The sequence below is a fragment of the Lissotriton helveticus genome, chromosome 10, assembly GCF_964261635.1.
Source record: "Lissotriton helveticus chromosome 10, aLisHel1.1, whole genome shotgun sequence".
Taxonomy (NCBI): Eukaryota; Metazoa; Chordata; class Amphibia; order Caudata; family Salamandridae; genus Lissotriton; species Lissotriton helveticus.
Genome location: NC_136071.1, coordinates 36,970,042 through 36,988,719, shown reverse-complemented (window position 1 = coordinate 36,988,719; position 18,678 = coordinate 36,970,042). Strand labels below are relative to the sequence as shown.

General features: G+C 48.8%; 1 protein-coding gene across 1 annotated transcript in view; it reads right to left on the bottom strand.

Moving 5' to 3' along the window:
- The window catches only part of TBC1D25 (TBC1 domain family member 25), a 127,461-nt gene that overhangs the window by 33,799 nt on the left and 74,984 nt on the right, over positions 1 to 18,678 (bottom strand). The window contains exon 4 of the mRNA XM_078664687.1: positions 14,508 to 14,632. Coding sequence (XP_078520813.1) covers positions 14,508 to 14,632 — 125 coding nt within the window. The remainder of the gene's footprint in view (positions 1 to 14,507; positions 14,633 to 18,678) is intronic.

Genomic DNA, 18,678 nt, shown 5'->3' with positions numbered 1-18,678 from the left:
CCGAACTGCCAAGCCATGTCTTCCCTGGAAACAAGCTTCCGAGGACCGGTTTCTGGCATTTCAGCAGTCTTCAGCCTGGCTTGCTTGAATCCAGTGGCAAAGTGAGCAAGGGACTCACGTCTGAGCATACCCTGACAACTTATGGCGAACAAAGTGGTACAAAAGGGGGTGGTGATGGACGGAGCATCTGAACAAATCAAACACTCGCACCCAGTCAACAGATCTGGGTTTAATCCATCATCGTTCTTTAGCCCACTCTGCCACCCCAGTTCAGACATGGCCATATGCAAATCAGTCTGACCCTGTGCCTCATGGAACAGTCCAGCCCGAACTGCCAAGCCATGCCTTCCCTGGACCGGAAACAAGCTTCCGAGGACCGGTTTCTGGCATTTCAGCCGTCTTCAGCCCGGCTTGCTTGAATCCAGTGGCAAAGTGTGGGTTTGCATGACTTGTGATGCAAACTCAGTGCAAAGTGTTAGTAAATCTAGACCAGAATCTCTAAACAGGAACTTGGCAATCGTATTAGGATGCTTGATGTTCTTGCTGCAAGCTAATGCAATGTGAGAGCAAATGTTGATGTACTGTGTAAAATCAGAAAGCAATGGTGGTCTCTTCCTCTGGGAGGGGTTGGGGAAGAACCATTCAAACAGAGAATGAAACCGGGCCCAGGCAGGCACAGGTGAAACTCAAAACAGAGGATACAACGGAGCAGAGGCCAAACATTCATTCAGTGGGTTGTGCAGAAGCAGGTCATATGGTAGAAAAGAGGACAAGGAGGCAGGGTGGAAGTTGATGAATGAGGCGAAAAGGCAGCAGAAATTAAGAAAAACGTAAGGGTGAGATTAAACATAGGTGGATAGAATGAGGTTGGAAAAATGAGGTTGGAAAAATGAGGTCAACTGTGGAGGCGAGATATTAAGGAGGGAAAGAATGGAGGGGTGTGATTGGGATATGAAGTAGAGAGTAAAGGAAGAGGAGGGAGCGTTACAAAATAAACAAGGAGATAGTAAAGACAGAATGGAAAGAAAGATGAGAATAGAGAAAAAGATAAGTATGGGGATTGGAAAGAAAGTAAAAGGTACTGGATAGGAAAGGAGAAAAATAATAGAAAGAATGTGAGGAAGAGGGGAGATGTGAGTAGAGAAAAAAGGAGGCATGTATGGATCATACAGAGAAGATAAGCTATGGAAGTGAGATAGAAAAAGGATCAAGTGAATAAGCAGAACAGGGAGCAAAAGAAAGTAGAGTTAAATGTAGAAAAGAAAGGAAAACGGTAGGGAAAGAAATATGGAAGAAAAGAACGATAAAACATCTAAAAGAGGATAGGTTGACCAACAGGTGATACAAAGAGGTCAGAGACAAGAGGAGGAATGAGGTTGGTGAGAGGGAAGCATATTCAAGATATAGACTTCACAGAGGGAAGACTGAACCATAGAGAACAAGGAGATTAGAGGAAGTCTATGGAAGAAGGGGAGGATGTGGATTGAAAAGTGGAGACATGATGAGGGAGAAATGGAGTAGAGCACAAACAGAAAGAAAAGTGGAGAGGGTAAGATGAAGCAAGGTGAGAAGAAACCTAAAAAAAGGGGAAGAAGGAGATAAGGAAACGTGAGCGGTTGAGTGGTAGTGGACAGGGATAAGAAAAGGTGCAAGGAGGAGATAAGAATGGCATGGAGATAGAAAATAGAGATAAATTATAGGTAGACCGATTAGAACACAAGATGCAGTGCGCCCCCCTCCCCCAAATGGCCTGGGGTGCAAGGAGCCCACTGTGCCCCTGTAATAGGTCTCTTAGTATCAACCCAGAGGTAAAGGGGGCATTTTTCTTCTTGTTTGCATTAGGGCCCAGAGCACCCTTACTAAGCCACTGATTTTGGTACCTTGCACGCCACACATGCTTGTATATTAAGTTGTTGCTGGTCTTCAGCGCACGCAGCCTTCGCTGCAGTGCACGGAGCACCTTTATTGCCGCACACAGAAGAAAAAAAATTTAGAGGGAGCATTGATTACGAGCGATCTGAATAGATATAATATTCTGGAAACAAGAACCTTTTTTAGGTCTCGCTTACGCAGCGCACATGCGCGGCATAGGAGGGCTTTTGCTCTGCTCATTTTCAAGCACTGCACTTGTGGCAGCATCCACTTTGCGGGAGCAAGCAGCGGCGCGCCACAAGCATGAGTGCAGTGCTTGAAAAAGTGAAGACTGCTCTCCTAAGCGCGCGCCGCTTTCCTTGCCCACACAAGCTGCATCAACACTTTGTCACTCCAATGTCACTCTGGTATTCAGAAAACAATGCATGCTTTTCTACCCTAATCTTTTATCACCCCCCCCCCCCCCATTTCAAATCCCACCACTCTTTGGCACATCATCCTCTCTTTCTCCCGCTAGTGCCTAGAAGCAATTGTTATGCAGTGTGCACAATAGAAACATGTAGGATTACACTTCCAAGCTGTATAGATACAGAACTCGGTACAAACAGCTGTCCCTAATGTTCAAAACCACATTTGGCACGTATACCTTCCTGGGACCTTTTTTAGGAGCTGAAACACCACTCCTTCTTGCCATTCTCTACTTGCATAACATACTAAAAACACCTGCTACCTCAAGATGTTTTGGTCCTTCAAACTCTAAACACCACGCACGTTCAGTTCCCTACCTGGCTGGCTATTACAGCCCCTCAAAATTGTAAGAATGCATCAGAACACTGCTCCTTAACCTCATTCCTGAGTAGACGTCTTCGGCAAACTCCACTTCACATCCTGCCACTCTAGCTTTACTTTGAAATGTGGCCTCAATGGAAGTGCGTATATTTTGGAACACTACTCTATGTGTTCAGTTTAATCTCGTCAGGTGCGATACTCTGGCACCTGATACCACAAAATTCTCCATGTGACCCCCCTTTTGCTTATTTCCCAGTAGCACTGTTTGTCCGTGTAGATTGTTGGGGGCTTCCAACTCTGCATGAATATTAAACGAGAAAAAAAAGCAAATCGGCTGGGTGTAGTCCAACTCTCGGCAAACAATTGTATTCGAAGTATGGGGCGCTAAATATTGTGCATATTTGTTTATTCGGGCCATGAATAACCCTTTTCTTAGCACAATTGGCTACATGGGAGTTACCTTAAGACAGCTGTGAGGGCTTGCTGCTTGGCCGCTAACAACCCATGATTCTCAATTCAAGCATTTTCCTGACCTGCTAACTGGGTCTGTCATGAGGGTGCACACACTAAGAATTGCCTTTACCGTTGAAAGGAAGGGGAAGGTGTTCAAATTTGCATTTCCAAGGCCCTCCCTTCTTCGTCTGTGGAACTGTCTTTATAGCTATATCTATATGTGATTCTGGGCAAATCACTTAATCTCCCCGTGCCTAAAATGAAAGTGTGTCCTCATGTAACGTAACTGGTGCTATGTAAAGCGCTCTGATAACTGATTCGGTTCGGTTGTAGTTCGCGCTATATAAAACTCTGCAAAAAAAAATATATATATATCACTGCTCTTCTGGTGAGAAGAGTGGGGGGAGGCGTGACAGGGGCATAGACCTCATTTGCAGTCACATTACCAAGGATTAATGCAATCCTACGGGAACAAAAGGCCAGTGTTTTCGCCGATTTGTACGTGCTATTTCAATAAGTCCTGTCTTTTTTTGTTGATATATTTTTTTTTGCCTGTTATAGGAAGGCAAGCATTGGCTATATTTCCGCTTCACTAGTTTATCAACACTTTCTGAACACTAAAATTCAATGTTTTTGTTTTCAGCACTTCGGTGTAAATGTCTGCCTTTAACAAAAAGTTCTTGTGTGGAATGTTTGGGTCCTTGGTTATGTATTTGGTAACAAACTGATTGGTTAATGCTATCATTGTGGAGGTTAGAAGACTGGATGGGTTATTGTTCATAGACAACACAGGATGGACTCATCTTGCTCTGCTTATTAGGGCCAATTTGGCACTTGATGTAATGATGGCAGACTATTCTATAGGTTCGGTGACTTATTGGAGTGGCCGCAAAGTAAGGTTGCAGTTCAGTTGTAATGTAGCTAGTAAAGAATTGGAGTCTGGTTCCTTTTGGTTGATGAAAGCATGGAACTGCTAGATGTGCTAGGTCAAAATGTGCTAAGAAACATATGTGGTATTTCTACCAGACAACATAAGCCAAAAGACAGCCGAGCACTGTACATGGTCACAGTTCAGCATAAAGTCAACGAGTGATAGGACTGACTTCTGAACAGCAGCCACACTGGTGTACAACTTGGCTAAAACCAGGGCTTTAAGTTGACCGGGTCTCACCGTTGCTGAGCACCGGCAGTTTTTAAAAGGGTTCCTCGAAACAAGTCTCTATCGGACCCCTTGGTTTTGTCAATGCTTGTTTATATGTCCAGCACGATATTCAGTAAGGGAAAGAACCTTTGGAATGCAAGCTTACAATCAGCAGATTGTTAAATTGCTTTAGTTGTTGAAAATGAAGCTTGGCTCCTTGCAATTAATTCCCCTGGGCACGACCCTCGTATCTCCACCATCCTGAATAGCTAAGCCATGCCTTGCCTTTTGTTAACAAGAAGAAAAGCAATGTTAGCTAGCAAACACTCAAAACCAATAGCTCTAGATAAACGCCTATAAAGCCTCAAAGGCGAGACCTATTGGCTATGTAATTGCTGGTTATAAAATTAACTCTGCCCAATATTGAGACTGGAAGACCTTCTCACTTTTGTAGTATTTAGGGTATCTTCTAAGGATAAGATTGTTGTTTACTTCCTGGAGCCCTTGGTAGTTACCATCGAGTCTAGCTCCTAAATATTTCATACTAGAGACAATATCTAAAATTCGTTTCGGAGATACCCCCACAAATGCCCCAAGTCTTTTTCCAGATAAAGTTTGCATCCTGAGAGGCGACTGAATTCTGCAGCCATTTGAAAAATTGTTGCTAGTGTTTGCCAGAGATTGGGTGTTAATAGGGCATTATTGACAAACCATTACTTTGATATCATACCTCGGTAATCTGATTGGTACAATATCTGAATGTTCAATGAGCATCTGGAGTGAAGGGTTTTCATGCATACTGCATAAAGGCAGGTCGAAGGTGGGTATACTGGCAGGTGTCCTTGGTCATCAGAAAATTGTTAGAATCCAACCCATAAACTGAGAGCAAGGTGGTTGCTCGGATACAAGTGGTCTGTACCACCTTGATTAGAAACTGCTGGCAACATGTAAGGTAATTAGATCAAGGGGATGGTGTGTCCTCTTCTCAGCCCAGGTTGCAGAGAAGTTGGTATGTGTGGTTGTATCTCTGCCCATACATTTAATGGTCTTGACCAGTTCCTGAAGGGTTACAAGTCTAACCAGCTCAGCCCAGTCCGGTGGTGAAAGGTGAGGGAGCTTCCAAAGATTTAGACAGATCTCAAAAAGTCACCCAAGTACCTCAGAGTCTTTAGATTCAGCTGAAATTGGTCTATATGACCCGCAGTCCCCAGGGTCTTTAGACTGTTTGAGAATCACAGAGATGGATACCTCCAGCATCGAGTTAAGTTTGTCAGGGTGCTAGAGTCAATAAATGAATTAAAAACTAAGGTTAAAAGAGTGGCTAACTCTTGATAGAAGGTTTTATAAAATGGAGCGGTGAATCCATCCGGCCCTGGTGTTTTTGAAGATTAGAGGCAAACGATAGCTGCAATCACCTCCTCTATACCTACTGATTGGTCTAGCTGGGACGTAAAGCTCCAGCGGTAGGCGTGTCAAGGGAACCCCCAAAAAATAAGTAGTTGGGTCTCCTGCACAGCCATCGCACCCCATCTCTGGAAAGTAATCAACATCTCCTTCGAGACAGCAACCTTCCCGGAAAGCTGGAAGCATGCCGAGATCAACGCCTTACTCAAGAAACCCAAGGAGGACCCCAAGGACCAAGGGGAGACGCTCGCAGTCAGAGACATTGGGGAGTTCGTCTGGCAGTTTTAAAGCCCATATCTCTTGGACCGGATTACTCCCCTGCCTTCCGCGGGAGTCATAGCTCTCAATCAGACCCCTAATTTTAACTTCTCCTGCATTTTCTTAGCGCTCGCTCGCGCTTATTTTTTAATTACTACCTACCTGCCTCCAGGGACTCTCCCTTGCCTCTGTGTCCGCCGCGCAGCCCAAGGTGACGCTGCAGCGGCCATTGCAATTCCTGATCGCCGCCTCCAGCGGCCGCTCCCCCGGCCACGCCCACTGTAACTGGCCACGCCCACCTGAGCACTTAAGGAGCTGAATACTAGCTCTACTCACTTGGACCGGATTACTCCCCTGCCTTCCGCGGGAGTCATAGCTCTCAATCAGACCCCTAATTTTAACTTCACCTGCATTTTCTTAGCGCTCGCTCGCGCTTATTTTTTAATTACTACCTACCTGCCTCCAGGGACTCTCCCTTGCCTCTGTGTCCGCCGCGCAGCCCAAGGTGACGCTGCAGCGGCCATTGCAATTCCTGATCGCCGCCTCCAGCGGCCGCTCCCCCGGCCACGCCCACTGTAACTGGCCACGCCCTCAAGCATCCCTATAAAGCATGTGCTTTTACCGTACGCGCAGCGGACGGGCGCAGCGGGCGCGCCGTTTGCGCACCGAGGGCGCGCCTAGGGCAAGCCCGTCTGCGCCCAGACGGGCCCAGGGCCCCGGAATGCTGCCCAACCAATTGCATATTCATCTGCCGCACTCAGAAACCTTCAGCAGCCTCACGGTGCCCTTCTATCTACAACCTGGGACCGACTGACATCCCTTGGCATCGCGGCAGACGCAGTCTCTCCCAGACTCATCTGTGCACCTGAGCCGCTCCCTGTGCCGCCAGAAACTCGTATCCGTATACTATACCTTAATACCCGCTCTCTTCCCCAACATCATACTGATATCTTCCTCCTACTGACCGCGGAAAACCCAGACATCTTGTTGCTCACCGAGACCTGGCTGTCCGACCTTTCCCTCCCCGACATTCTGGCTGCCTTACCCCCCCAATTATTACCTGTTGAACGCCAACCGACCGCATGGCCGCCGTGGCGGTGGGGTTGCAGCAATCATTCGCAAAGACCTTCCTTTCATCAAGTCTTCATCCCTATGTCTTCCTGATGCTGAAAACTTGGTAATTAGCTTGCCAACCGTAGCCGGGGCCCTGACCCTCATTGTCTTATATCGCCCCCCTACCCCGATGCCTTTGTTTCCTGTCACTTTTTGTGAGCAGCTCACTGCCCTCATGACCTCCTCAGCCCGCGTTGCCATATATGGCGACTTCAATTACTGGTTCAACCATGCTGATGCTGGTCCTCATGCCACCGAATTGTTTGAGGCACTTTCCAGCCTCAACCTGACGCAGCATGTCGCCTCTCCCACTCACATCGGGGGCAACATCCTAGACCACATCTGGACTCCGGGCATATCACTCCTCGACCTGACTATTTCCCCTTGTGTCTGGTCTGACCACCTATTGATCGAGTCCTCCATCCTTATAACGGGTCTGGTCAGGCCTCCCTCCCGGCTTGGAGGGTCTGCTCGGAATTGGAAGTCTCTCGACTCGCCTGCCTTCCTCTCCCTACTTGCTAAAACCCAGCCCCTACCCCCCCCCCCCCCCCCCCGAGTCCTCAGATACCGACATCAACATCATGGATGCCAATATCTCTCACTGGTTAACGACGGCCAGCGACACTTGTGCACCTATTACTCGCTATTCCCGCACCCATCTTAATAAATCCCACAAATGGTATAATTCCATCCTAAAGCAACAACATCTGGAGCTGCGCCAACTGGAGCGCAGATGGCGGCGCCACTACCTTGCCCCCGACAGGGAAGCCTATGTGTCCGCACGCAAAGCCTACAAAACTGCAATCATCACCACCAAAACCACTTTTATTTCCAATAGGATCTTAACAGCTCCTAACAGATCCAAGGAGATCTTTAAAGTCCTTGGCGAATTGAAAACGGACGCCAGGACACTCCCGATCCCACCCCCCTCCTCGGAATCCTGCACTGCCCTAAATTTCTTCTTTATCGACAAAATCACCTCCATTAAGAACTCTATCCCTTACTCGCCCCTCCTGGTCACATCTGATCCCTCCCCTGTCAACACATCCACTTTCTCCCAGTTCCCTGTGCTCGACCCAGAATCTCTCGCTAGACTGGCTGTCCGTGTGAAATCTGGATCCCCCAGGGACTGTTGCCCTCCCTTCGTGCTTCGTGATATCTGCCATACCCTTCCCCACTGCATCCTTCCTTTACTTAACTCTTCTCTCAACTCGGGCACCGTCCCCAGGTCATTTAAAGAGGCCACATTGGTGCCTCTTCTAAAAAAGCCTGGCGCCGATCCAGCAGTCCTAGCTAATTACCGTCCCATTTCCCTTTTACCCTTCCTATCCAAAATCCTTGAGGCTCACGTCACGACTTGCCTCTCAAACATCGAGGAGTCCAGGTACCTGGCACCCAACCAGGCCGGATTTAGACCAGCTCACTCCACTGAGGCCGTGATTCTCGCTGTACTGGACAATCTCAGACGCAGCGAGGACAGAGGACAACCCCAGGCATTAGTACTACTCGATCTTTCGACGGCTTTCGACACGGTGGACCATAACATCTTAATCCACCGTGTCGAATCCGCCGGAATCTGTGGGGCTGCTCTATCCTGGGTCAAATCCTTCCTCGAGGAAAGGTCCCAGGCAGTTAGCTTGGGTCCTTTCTGCACCACCAGCGTTCCCTCTTCTTGCGGAGTCCCCCAAGGATCCTCTCTGTCTCCCCTTCTTTTTAATTTGTATCTCCAACCCCTCCTTCACTCCCTGGGCAAATGGGATATCACCGTGTTTAATTACGCGGACGATTTACAGATTATTTTTCCCCTCACTTCCCCTGATGCTGCCATCAATTTCCAGGCTGTTATGACATACATCCAGCTCTGGATGAATCAAAACCAACTCAAGCTCGGCCTTCGACACCATCTCACACAACAGACTACTTGCTAGGCTGAGTGATGATGGTGTCGGAGGGAAAGCGCTTGACTGGATCGCGTCCTACTTGAGCAACCGGACGTTTCAGATCTCGTCCTCGCAAGCTCAGTCAGACACCTTTCTATCTCCATATGGTGTGCCTCAGGGCTCAATCCTGAGCCCGTTGTTTTTTAATCTGTATCTCCGCCCACTCGCTGATCTAGCTGAGCGAGTTGGCCTAGAACTTATGTCTTACGCGGATGATTCGCAGATTATTTTTTCCCTTACCAACGCACAGCCTTCATCCCCCTCTGCGTTGGAAACAGGCCTTCAGGAAGTCTTCAGCTGGATGTCAACTAATCAGCTGAAGCTTAACGGGGAGAAGACGGAGATTCTTCTCCTAGGGAAAAAGAGAGATCTATGGCAGGATATCCATTGGCCGCCCTCCCTGGGTGCTTTTCCCTGCCCGGCCACTCAAGTCAGAAACTTAGGGGTATGCATTGATGACTCTTTATCAATGAAACAGCAGGTAAACAAAGTAGCTGGTACGTGCTTCACCATCCTGAAATGGTTACGGAAGATCATTTGGATGCTGCCTATGGATACCCAGAAGACCGTAGTCAATGCACTGATTACATCTAGGCTTGACTACGGTAACATCTTATACCTGGGCTCCAATTTAGCTGTGATCAGGCGGCTCCAATTGGTCCAAAATTCCGCCGCCAGGCTGCTTTGTAAGATCCCTAGGACAGCTAGGATATCAAAGCACCTAAAGGATCTTCACTGGCTTAGGGTTGAGAACCGGGTCCGGTTCAAAGCATTGACCTACATGTTTAGGATCAAGGCAGGGACTGCACCAATGTACCTGCAGAATCTGGTTAGGCCCTACGTTCCTGAACGAAACCTCCGTTCTTCAAATGGAGCCAACTTTGTGGTTCCTAGATTTAAACTGGCCCGTATGGGGGGAAAGTCTTTCTCCCATCTGGGACCAGTTCTTTGGAACTCTTTGCCTATAGCCCTGCGTAAGGAGGTAAATCTCGCCAGTTTCAAGAAAGGTGTAAAAACCTGGCTTTTTGATAAATAATTGCAGGCTTCTAATGGGTTGTTTTCTGCGCTTTCGGTGTTTTTTTCAGCTTTCACATCTGTTGCGCCGGGAAACCCTTTGTGGGTATCTGTGCGCATTATAAGTGCAAAAAATAAATAAATAAATAAATAAACCCGAGCAAGACTGAGCTCCTCCTCCCGGGGAGAAGCGCCCTTTTCTGGGGCCCTCAGTACTGGCCGACCGAGCTTGGAACACCACCATCCCCTGCTGGATGTGTTAAGAGTCTCGGAGTCTTGATTGACTCCGGGCTCACTCTCAAGGCATAGGTGAGCGCAGTAACATCTTCCTGTATGTTCCAACTTTACAGGATTCGGAAAGTCGCTCACCTCCTTTCACCTGAAGCCTTGCTGCAAGTCCTAATAGCCCTGGTGATGTCCAGGTTGGACTTCTCAAATTCCATCTACTACGGTCTCCCCAAAACTTTATTGTCGAGTTTGCAGATCGTCCAAAATCAGGCCGCTCGGCTGATCTTTAAAATCCCCAAATGGCAGTCTGCTCAACCTCTTTTACGTCACCTTCATTGGTTACCAGTGAGCGAAAGAATCACTTTTAAGGTTCATTGTTTGGTGTTTAAGGCTCTCACTGGTTCTGCCCCCGCGTTCCTCAAGTCTCTCATCACTCCTTACTGTCCCCCTCGCACCCCAGATCCACTCATCTTTTGCTCCTTGCCGTTCCCCGTTTCAAACTCTCTAGATCGGGTGGTCGCAGCTTCTCCTGCCTAGCCCCCAAGCTATGGAACTCTCTCCCTCTCGCACTTAAGTCATCTTGTTCCCTTCTTTCTTTCAGGAAATCCCTAAAAACTATACTTTTCCCTCACTAACTCCCCTCCCTCCCTGATCTTCCCCAGTCCAATCAGCGCCAGGAAACCTTTGGTGACAGCGCGCTCAAGAAATTTGTTATAACATAACATAACAAGGACCTCAAGAACTTCCGACTCATCTCCCTGCTCCCGTTCCCAGCGAAGGTCACTGAGAAAATTGTCAACAAACAACTGACCCGCTACCTCGAGGAAAACAGCATCCTGGACCCGTCCCAGTCCGGGTTCCGCAACAACCACAGCACCGAAACCGCCCTCATTGCCGCCACCGAGACATCATGACCCTGCTTGACAACAGAGAAACAGCAGCCCTCATCCTCCTGGACATGTCAGCCGCCTTCGACGCTGTCTGCCACCGCACACTACAAACATGCCTACACGATCCAAGAGAAGGCCCTAGACTGGACCACATTCTTCCTCTCCGGCAGAACTCAGAGCGTCCGCCTCCCCCCCCTTCCGCTCCGAAGCCACCAAGATCATCTGCAGCATACCCCAGGGTTCTTCCCTCAGCCAGACGCTCTTCAACATCTACATGGCACCCCTCGCCCGCATCGTCCGACATCACGACCTCAACATCATCTCCTACGCCGACACCCAGCTGATCCTCTCCCTCACCAAAGACCCTCACACCGCCAAAACCAACCTCCATGAAGGAATGAAGGCAGTCGCCGAATGGATGAGGAACAGCCGACTGAAGCTGAAGACAGAGGTCCTCATCCTCGGCTCCACCCCTTCATCCTGGGACGACTCCTGGTGGCCGACAACTCTAGGAACAGCCCCAACACCCACCGACCACGCACGCAACTGGGGGGCCATCCTCGACTCCACCCTCTCCATGACTAAGCAGGTCAACGCCTTCTCCTCATCCTGCTTCAGCACCCTCCGAATGCTCTGCAGGATCTTCAAGTAGATCCCCACCGAAACAAAAAGAACAGTCACACAGGCCCTCGTCACCAGCAGGCTGGACTACGGAAACGCACTCTACGCAGGAACTTTGGCCAAGCTCCTAAGACGACTGCAACGCATCCAGAACGCCTCCGCACATCTGATCCTCGACAGCCCCCGACGCAGCCACATCTCACCCCACCTGAGAGACCTACACTAGCTCCCCATCAACCAGAGAATAAGCTTCAAACTTCTCATTCACGCACACAAAGCTCTCCACAACACCGGCCCACCTCAGACGACTCTGCTTCTACATCCCCACCCGCCATCTCTTCTCCACCGGCCTTGCCTGCGCCATCGTCCCCCGCATCCGAAGAATGACCGGCGGCGGCAGATCCTTCTCCCACCTCGCCACCAAGACCTGGAACACCCTCCCGACCAACCTACGGCAGACCCAAGACCTACTGGCCTTCAGAAGACTCCTCAAGACATGGCTTTTCGATCAGTAGCAGGGCGCCCCCCAACTTTATGGTTGTCATCATCTGAAATAATTTCCCTGGTGCCTGCCCTAATCTCCATAAAGTGTACCCAGAAACTTAGCTTACATCAAATGGCAGACCACTGTCACAAGTAAATGTTCAGTGACTCCCTGTCAGGCAGGCACCAAATTCTGTGGGAGAACGACGACGCCCCCCCCCCCCCCCCCCCCCCCCAAGAACTGGTTTGAAGTGACCACAGAGGACAGCTCATTAGCTTGGCCGCATATCTGGGTGAATACACAGGCTCTGCATAAGGGGAAAAAGATTTCTTCATCTTGGAATTTGGAAGAGAGGGGCACTGTGGGATTGTCTGCAATATGTCATACAGGATCTGCTGAAAAGGAGATTGTGTTACCCTTGAGAACTTTCACCACATCAGTGAAGGGCCGGGTGCAAACACTAACTAGTGCCAAGCATATATGTGGCATCCTAAAGCACCCTCTTCAGAACACTTTCTGGAGCTGCGAAAGAACTGTAGAGGACAGGACCTGCTGCCTGTGACATGAGGAGCCCTGAAGGGGTTGGCCTGCCCAGGTCAAAGAGGTTGCCTCCAAGGGTCAATTGGATGACCTCCTGTGTGGCAACAGAGCTACACAATAAGCTTTAGAAGGCCTTTTTCTGAGATTCCAAGCTAAACCAGTACCTACTGGTCCCGACCTGGTCACTGCTGGTGGCCTCTGCTGGAGTGACACTTGACTCCCACGACAAACTACTGTTCCCGAGGTCCGGAGACCCTTGTTTGTATCCAACTGGACTAATTCCTACTAACCTGAAAACCTGGGGCTTAAAACGTTTTGGATTTCCAGACCGCCAAAGAACTGAGACAAACCACCCAACCCTATCCCACCCAAGTATGAGGTTTTTCCCTGCTCAGCAGCAGCAAAACAGGTTCCGCTGAACCTAAAGCCACAGGAGCGGAGCTTGCAGCTACAGGTGAAGATACCCTTTCCCCTCCTTGTTTGCAGAAGCAATACATGTGTGAAAAAAAGAGACCACCAGAAAACCTCTTATTCATTTACATACGATATAGTACAAAGGCTGCATTGAGCCGATCCTTGAACTAGTAGGGCTCAACTGATTTCCAGATACCCCTGGGTGACTCCCCTTATAACTCCAATAAAAAGGTAATGCTACATAATCAAATAACAATGTGCGGAGACTGAGTATTCCACAGGCAAAAGCTGTGTATGTTAAAACTACACCTTCCACCCAGTCCAACTCCTCAGTATATGGTTTATACCTCAACCATTCTGGAATTTCTGAACCTTGTTAGGCAATCAGAAACTGCCCACTCCTAAAATCACACCGGAGGACACCCAATTGAAGTACAGTTTGGAAACGGAGACTGTAGTATTCAGTGTTCTTGGAGTGATGCTGCAGTGCGTTTTGAACCTTTCGGGACAATGGAGAGTTCTGGCATGTGCTATTTACAGTGTACCCCAAAACAAATGCAGTTAAAAAGCTGTATGAAATCAGGACAGAGAAACAAAGAATAGGTAACACCCAAGCATGGATGAAGACCAGTAACAGGGCAGTGAAATGCTTGAAAAGTGGATCCCATGGGCCAAAAGGATACAGTTCAAGGTCTTTCACTAGGCTGTAAGGCATATATGGCTCCTTGTGAAATATCTGCTGAGCTATTTGACGCACTATGCCCTCTGCCCCACTCCCCTCGACCAAAAACAGCCCCTCCAACCCTCGTAAGATTAAAAAAACAAGGTTACATTTGGAGGAAAACTGACAATACAAGTTGCCAGAGTAAGGAAAAGTTGGCATTTACTACTAATGGCACACAAAGAAGTCACTGACTTTTTAAAAATGGGACTGCTTTAACAATACTTTGGCCACACTGACCTGTAACAATGAACATACTACTATTGGGTAGTGGATTTACAACATAAATATCAAGTATTTACTCTCACCCACTGAAGTAGCCCTGGTGCGAACCTTGTTAGGCTTGAAAGTCAACCTTTCTAGGGACTGGAAGAAATCTGGTCTGAATCTTGCAGTTTCATCTGGATGAACACCAGTTGTGCGGCATTTGATTTGAAGATATAATAAATCTCACATGATTGTTGTGCCTTCCTTCCCTAACTGAAGCAAGGCACAACCCTTTTACAAGGTCTAGTTATGACACTCAGGAACACCATCTGAACACTATTCAGCTTGAATTTTCAACTGTGATGATTAAGTAGGAAAAATTTGCTGGGAAATTTGACATCCGCGCCCCAGTTCCCACCTGTGAGATGATTGACTGAGTGAAGGGAAGCGCTGCGGCTGCCAGAGAGCGCCTCTCCACGGACAACAGGTCTGTTCCGATGACATCCTTGGGGCTGATGATATCCCAGTCTTCCAACAGCGGGCCTGGTGGGAGAAAATGACATGTCAGCATCCAGGTCAATCCTGACACTGCCAAAGAGTGAAGAAAATAAACTTGGAAATATTCTCTCTTCTCTGTAAACTACCCAGGCTGAACAAAACAAGAGTATGACCCTCTAATTCAGAATCAGTTCAATGTTAAAGGCCAACCGTCAACAGTCTACTAGCATACTAGACAACACAGTCTGAAATGTATAAAAAGAACTCTAGCACGAGTTTAAAAAGTCAAATGGTCTCTCTCTGATTAAATATTTTATTTAACGCATTCTAAAAGATGTGCACAGCGCCATCATAAACACAAGGCATACAACTGTACAAATGGTACGAACTCAATTGGTGAAAATGTTTTTAGGTTATTATATAACTATACACCCTTCTTTTCCGAGCGAAAATAGCTAAATACTGTATACATTGTTTAAACGTATAGAATCGTTTTACCCTGCCAAATCAGGAAAATACTTTCCTATGGGATGCTGACTGGTTAGTCAGTTACTCAAATCTTAATTCGGCTCGAACAAAGCTATAAAAGCACTAATTAAATCAAGGGATACAAAAAATTAGCAAAATAAACGAGATTAAAAACAAGTTTTTTGGGGGGGAGGAGCCTAGCAGCAGCCGCGATGGCCGCCTGATTCCTCGGCTCCGCCGACCTTCTCGCTTTCCTCCCGTCTCCTGCCCTATCCTGCTCGTGATCCTGAATCTGACCGGCGCTACCGGAGTCGGGAGAAGAACCCGGTTCTAGGGATGTGCTTAACTTCGCGTTCTGGGCTGTAACAGTGACGGAGCGCCCTCGCCCTTCCCTGATGCCTCGCGGCTGAGCCCGGGTCTTTGTTCTGCTTGTGTGGCCGACCCTGTGAACAACGACAGCGGCCATCTCGAGCTGGGCGGCGCTGACTGTTGAGAACGACTGCTGCCTTTGATTCCTCTCGGCAGCTCATCCTGCTCTGTTGCCCCTCACGCTGCTTCCAGGCTGAGACCGCTACATTCTATCTTCGCCCCGGCCTCGGACGGCTACTCTCGCTACATTTGTTTCCCCCAGCGCGGTGACCGCCATTTTAGATAGCTCACACTCGCTATTGGGGAGAGACTGCCCCAGGGTGCTGCTGGAGCCCGTTTGATGTTGCTTTGCCCTGACATCGTGCGAGGTGCAGGAATGGATTGGATTGCCCCTGTACCCCCAGTTTGGCTGTGTTGTGGTGGTCGCCGGCGGGGAACCTGGCTAACGGTACAAGGAGATGGCGTCCGACATCAGGACTCGGTATACGCCTGTGAGCGGTGTGTGCAGTGGCAACTCGGAGATCGCCTGGTCCCTTGGGACGACGGCGCTCATTCTCGAGCACCGATTTCTGCTGGTATGCCCGACGCACAGGGAATTGTTGCACCTTTATTCCCTGAGACGCCCCTGCGGATTGTCGACGTTTTGGAAGCCCTGGGTGAGCTACGTGTTGCCCACCGTACTGTTGCTCGAGAACTGGGGGACCGCCTGGACGCTATTTCATCCAGTGTGACACCGACCGACCAAGCTTGCCTGCGAGTGCAGGGCGCTGCGCCACATCCTATGCCCTACTACTGCGGATTGTCTACTCCGCTGTCCACGGTTGCGCTGCCGGCGCAAGATCCTGCTCCCACCGTGTCGCTACATGTACTAGCCTGGAAGACATCTGCTGCTCATGGCCTTATGCGGCGGAGTGGGAACTCTCTCCAAGAGCCATGTCTGGCAGCCTCATTGGGGACTACTGTTGGAACTTGTCATCTTCCCCCGGAACTGATTCTACTGCTTGGGTTGACTTTTCTTTGTGATCTACTGCTGCGTGGTCTTCCTCCTGCTGTGCTCGTGCCGTGCTGGGCTTTGTGTTGGACAGTTCATGGCGGCCAGCTTCCTACTCTGCTGAGGTCGTCTCGTCTGCTTGCCCCACCAGTGATGAATATCGCGCAATTGGACTCTGTTGGCACATTGGACCGTAAGGGGCTGGGTTGAGGCTGTTTTTTTCTTCTTCGCCTGCTGAAGTTCTTAGTGCTGGGACTATAATCCACATGCCGGGTAGTGGGGTGTTGGTTCTGTATTGGTCTTGGGGTTCGGGGATGGGCGATTGTGGTTGCGCACGTTGATTGCTTTACTTTCCCTGCCTACGATTTATTTGAAATGTCCGGTCCTTCTTCTTCCTGATGTATTGGCGGGGGGTTGTGTTTTGGCCCAAGGTTCTGGGTGTAACAGATTCTGATTCTCTTTTTGTTTCATGTCTTCCGAATTTACTGTTGCATGTGGCGTAGATGGTGTATTTGGCCGGGATGTCCGGGAGATCCTGATATTGGGTGGGCTCCTCCTCACCTTTCCTTTTTCGGGGAGTAGTGGATTAGTTTATTCTTTTCTCGCTCCCTTTGTCTCTGCTGTTAGGGCTTTTTCTTCCTTTTTCTTTTCATTTTTCCCTTTTTCTCTCTTCCTTTCTCGTCTATATTTCGGGTTCCTTAGTGGGCGACAGACACTCTGCCGGGGGGGGGGGGGGTAGGCCGTAGCCTCCGCATTGCTGTAGGGTGGGGGGAGGGTTTTAGTTTTTGTCATTTAGTTTCTATGGGCCTTATTTTCTATTTCTCTGCGCTTTCTCTACCTGTTTCTTTTCTGGGTCCGCGATAGGGGTTAGTGGGGGGGCGGCACGGTTGGGGGTACGTGAATCCTGGTTGCTGCTCTTGTGGTTTTCTTTGTACCGCCATTTTGTCCGATGTATTCTCCTCAATTGTTGTTTTTAGTATCGATGCCGCCTGCTCATGTGGTGCAGCGATTGTACGGGCTCATTATTTCTTTGTTCTTATTCTTTATTGCATTTATCTCGTTCAGAAAACTTTAAAAAGGTAACCTTCATTGCTCCTTCTCCCCGGCGCCGTGCGTCTTTTCGCTGCAATGTCTATTGATTGTTGCTAATTTATCTGATGCCGCTGGGGGTCTGATTTGCTTGCATTTGTGCGTTAATGTATCGTGCCCGACCTGACGGTTGTGGGCCCGTATTTGTTCTTTCTATGCACAATAAAGGTTTTAAAAAAAAAAAAAACACAAAAAAAAAAATACGTTTTAAAAGACACTGGCCCAAACAAAAACAACATCTACATCCTTGTGAAAAGCCACTGGCAATTGTAGTGAGTTAAAGTGACACTTTATCAGATAGAATCTTCAATTCGAGCAGAAAAATGTTGGCTAAAATTCACATCCCAGCAAAGTTTTAATTAAATTATAGTTGGTAGTACTACCAAGTTTAATCAATCAATCAGGGATTTGTAAAGTACGTTACTCACCCATGAGGGTCTCAAAGCGTGGGGGTGCAGCTCCGAATCAGCCAAAGAGCCAGGTCTTGAGGCTCTTCCTGAAGGTGTACCAGGTCTTTGCGGTGATATAGGAGTAGGCTCTTCCACCCCCTCTGGCTCTGCGGATGCGCAGGGTTTGGGCAAGGTTGGCCGGAGCGGAGGTGTCTCTTGGGTACGTGGAAGGAGGCTCTTTCGTTGAGGTATTGGGGTCCGATGTTGTGGAGGGATTTGTAGGCGTGAGTGAGCAGCTCGAAGGTTACGCTCTTCTCGACCGAGAGCCAGAAGGTTACTCTCTTCTCGACGGGGAGCCAGTGGAGGTCTTGTAGGTGTTGTGTAATGTGGTGATGTTGTGGGATGCAGAGGACGAGTCCAGCAGCGGTGTTCTGGATGATCTGGAGTTTTCAGGGCAGGGACTTGTTGATTCCGGCATGGAGGGAGTTTCCGTAGTCAAGTCTGCTGGTTAGGAGTGCGGCAGTACCCTGTATGCCAGCATCGTGGAGTCTAGCGGTGAGGGTGCAGTGGGAGACAGTATCGAAGGATGCAGAGAGGTCTAGTAGGATGAGGGCCGCCATGTGGCCCTGGTCGAGGGGAGAGTGCATGTAGTCTGTGGAGGCGAGGAGGGCAGTCTTTGTGCTGTGGTTACTGCGAAATCCGGATGTGGAAGAGTCGAGGATGGAGTTGGCTTCGATGAAGTTTGTAAACTAGATTTTGACTATCTTCTCTGGGACTTTGGCCAC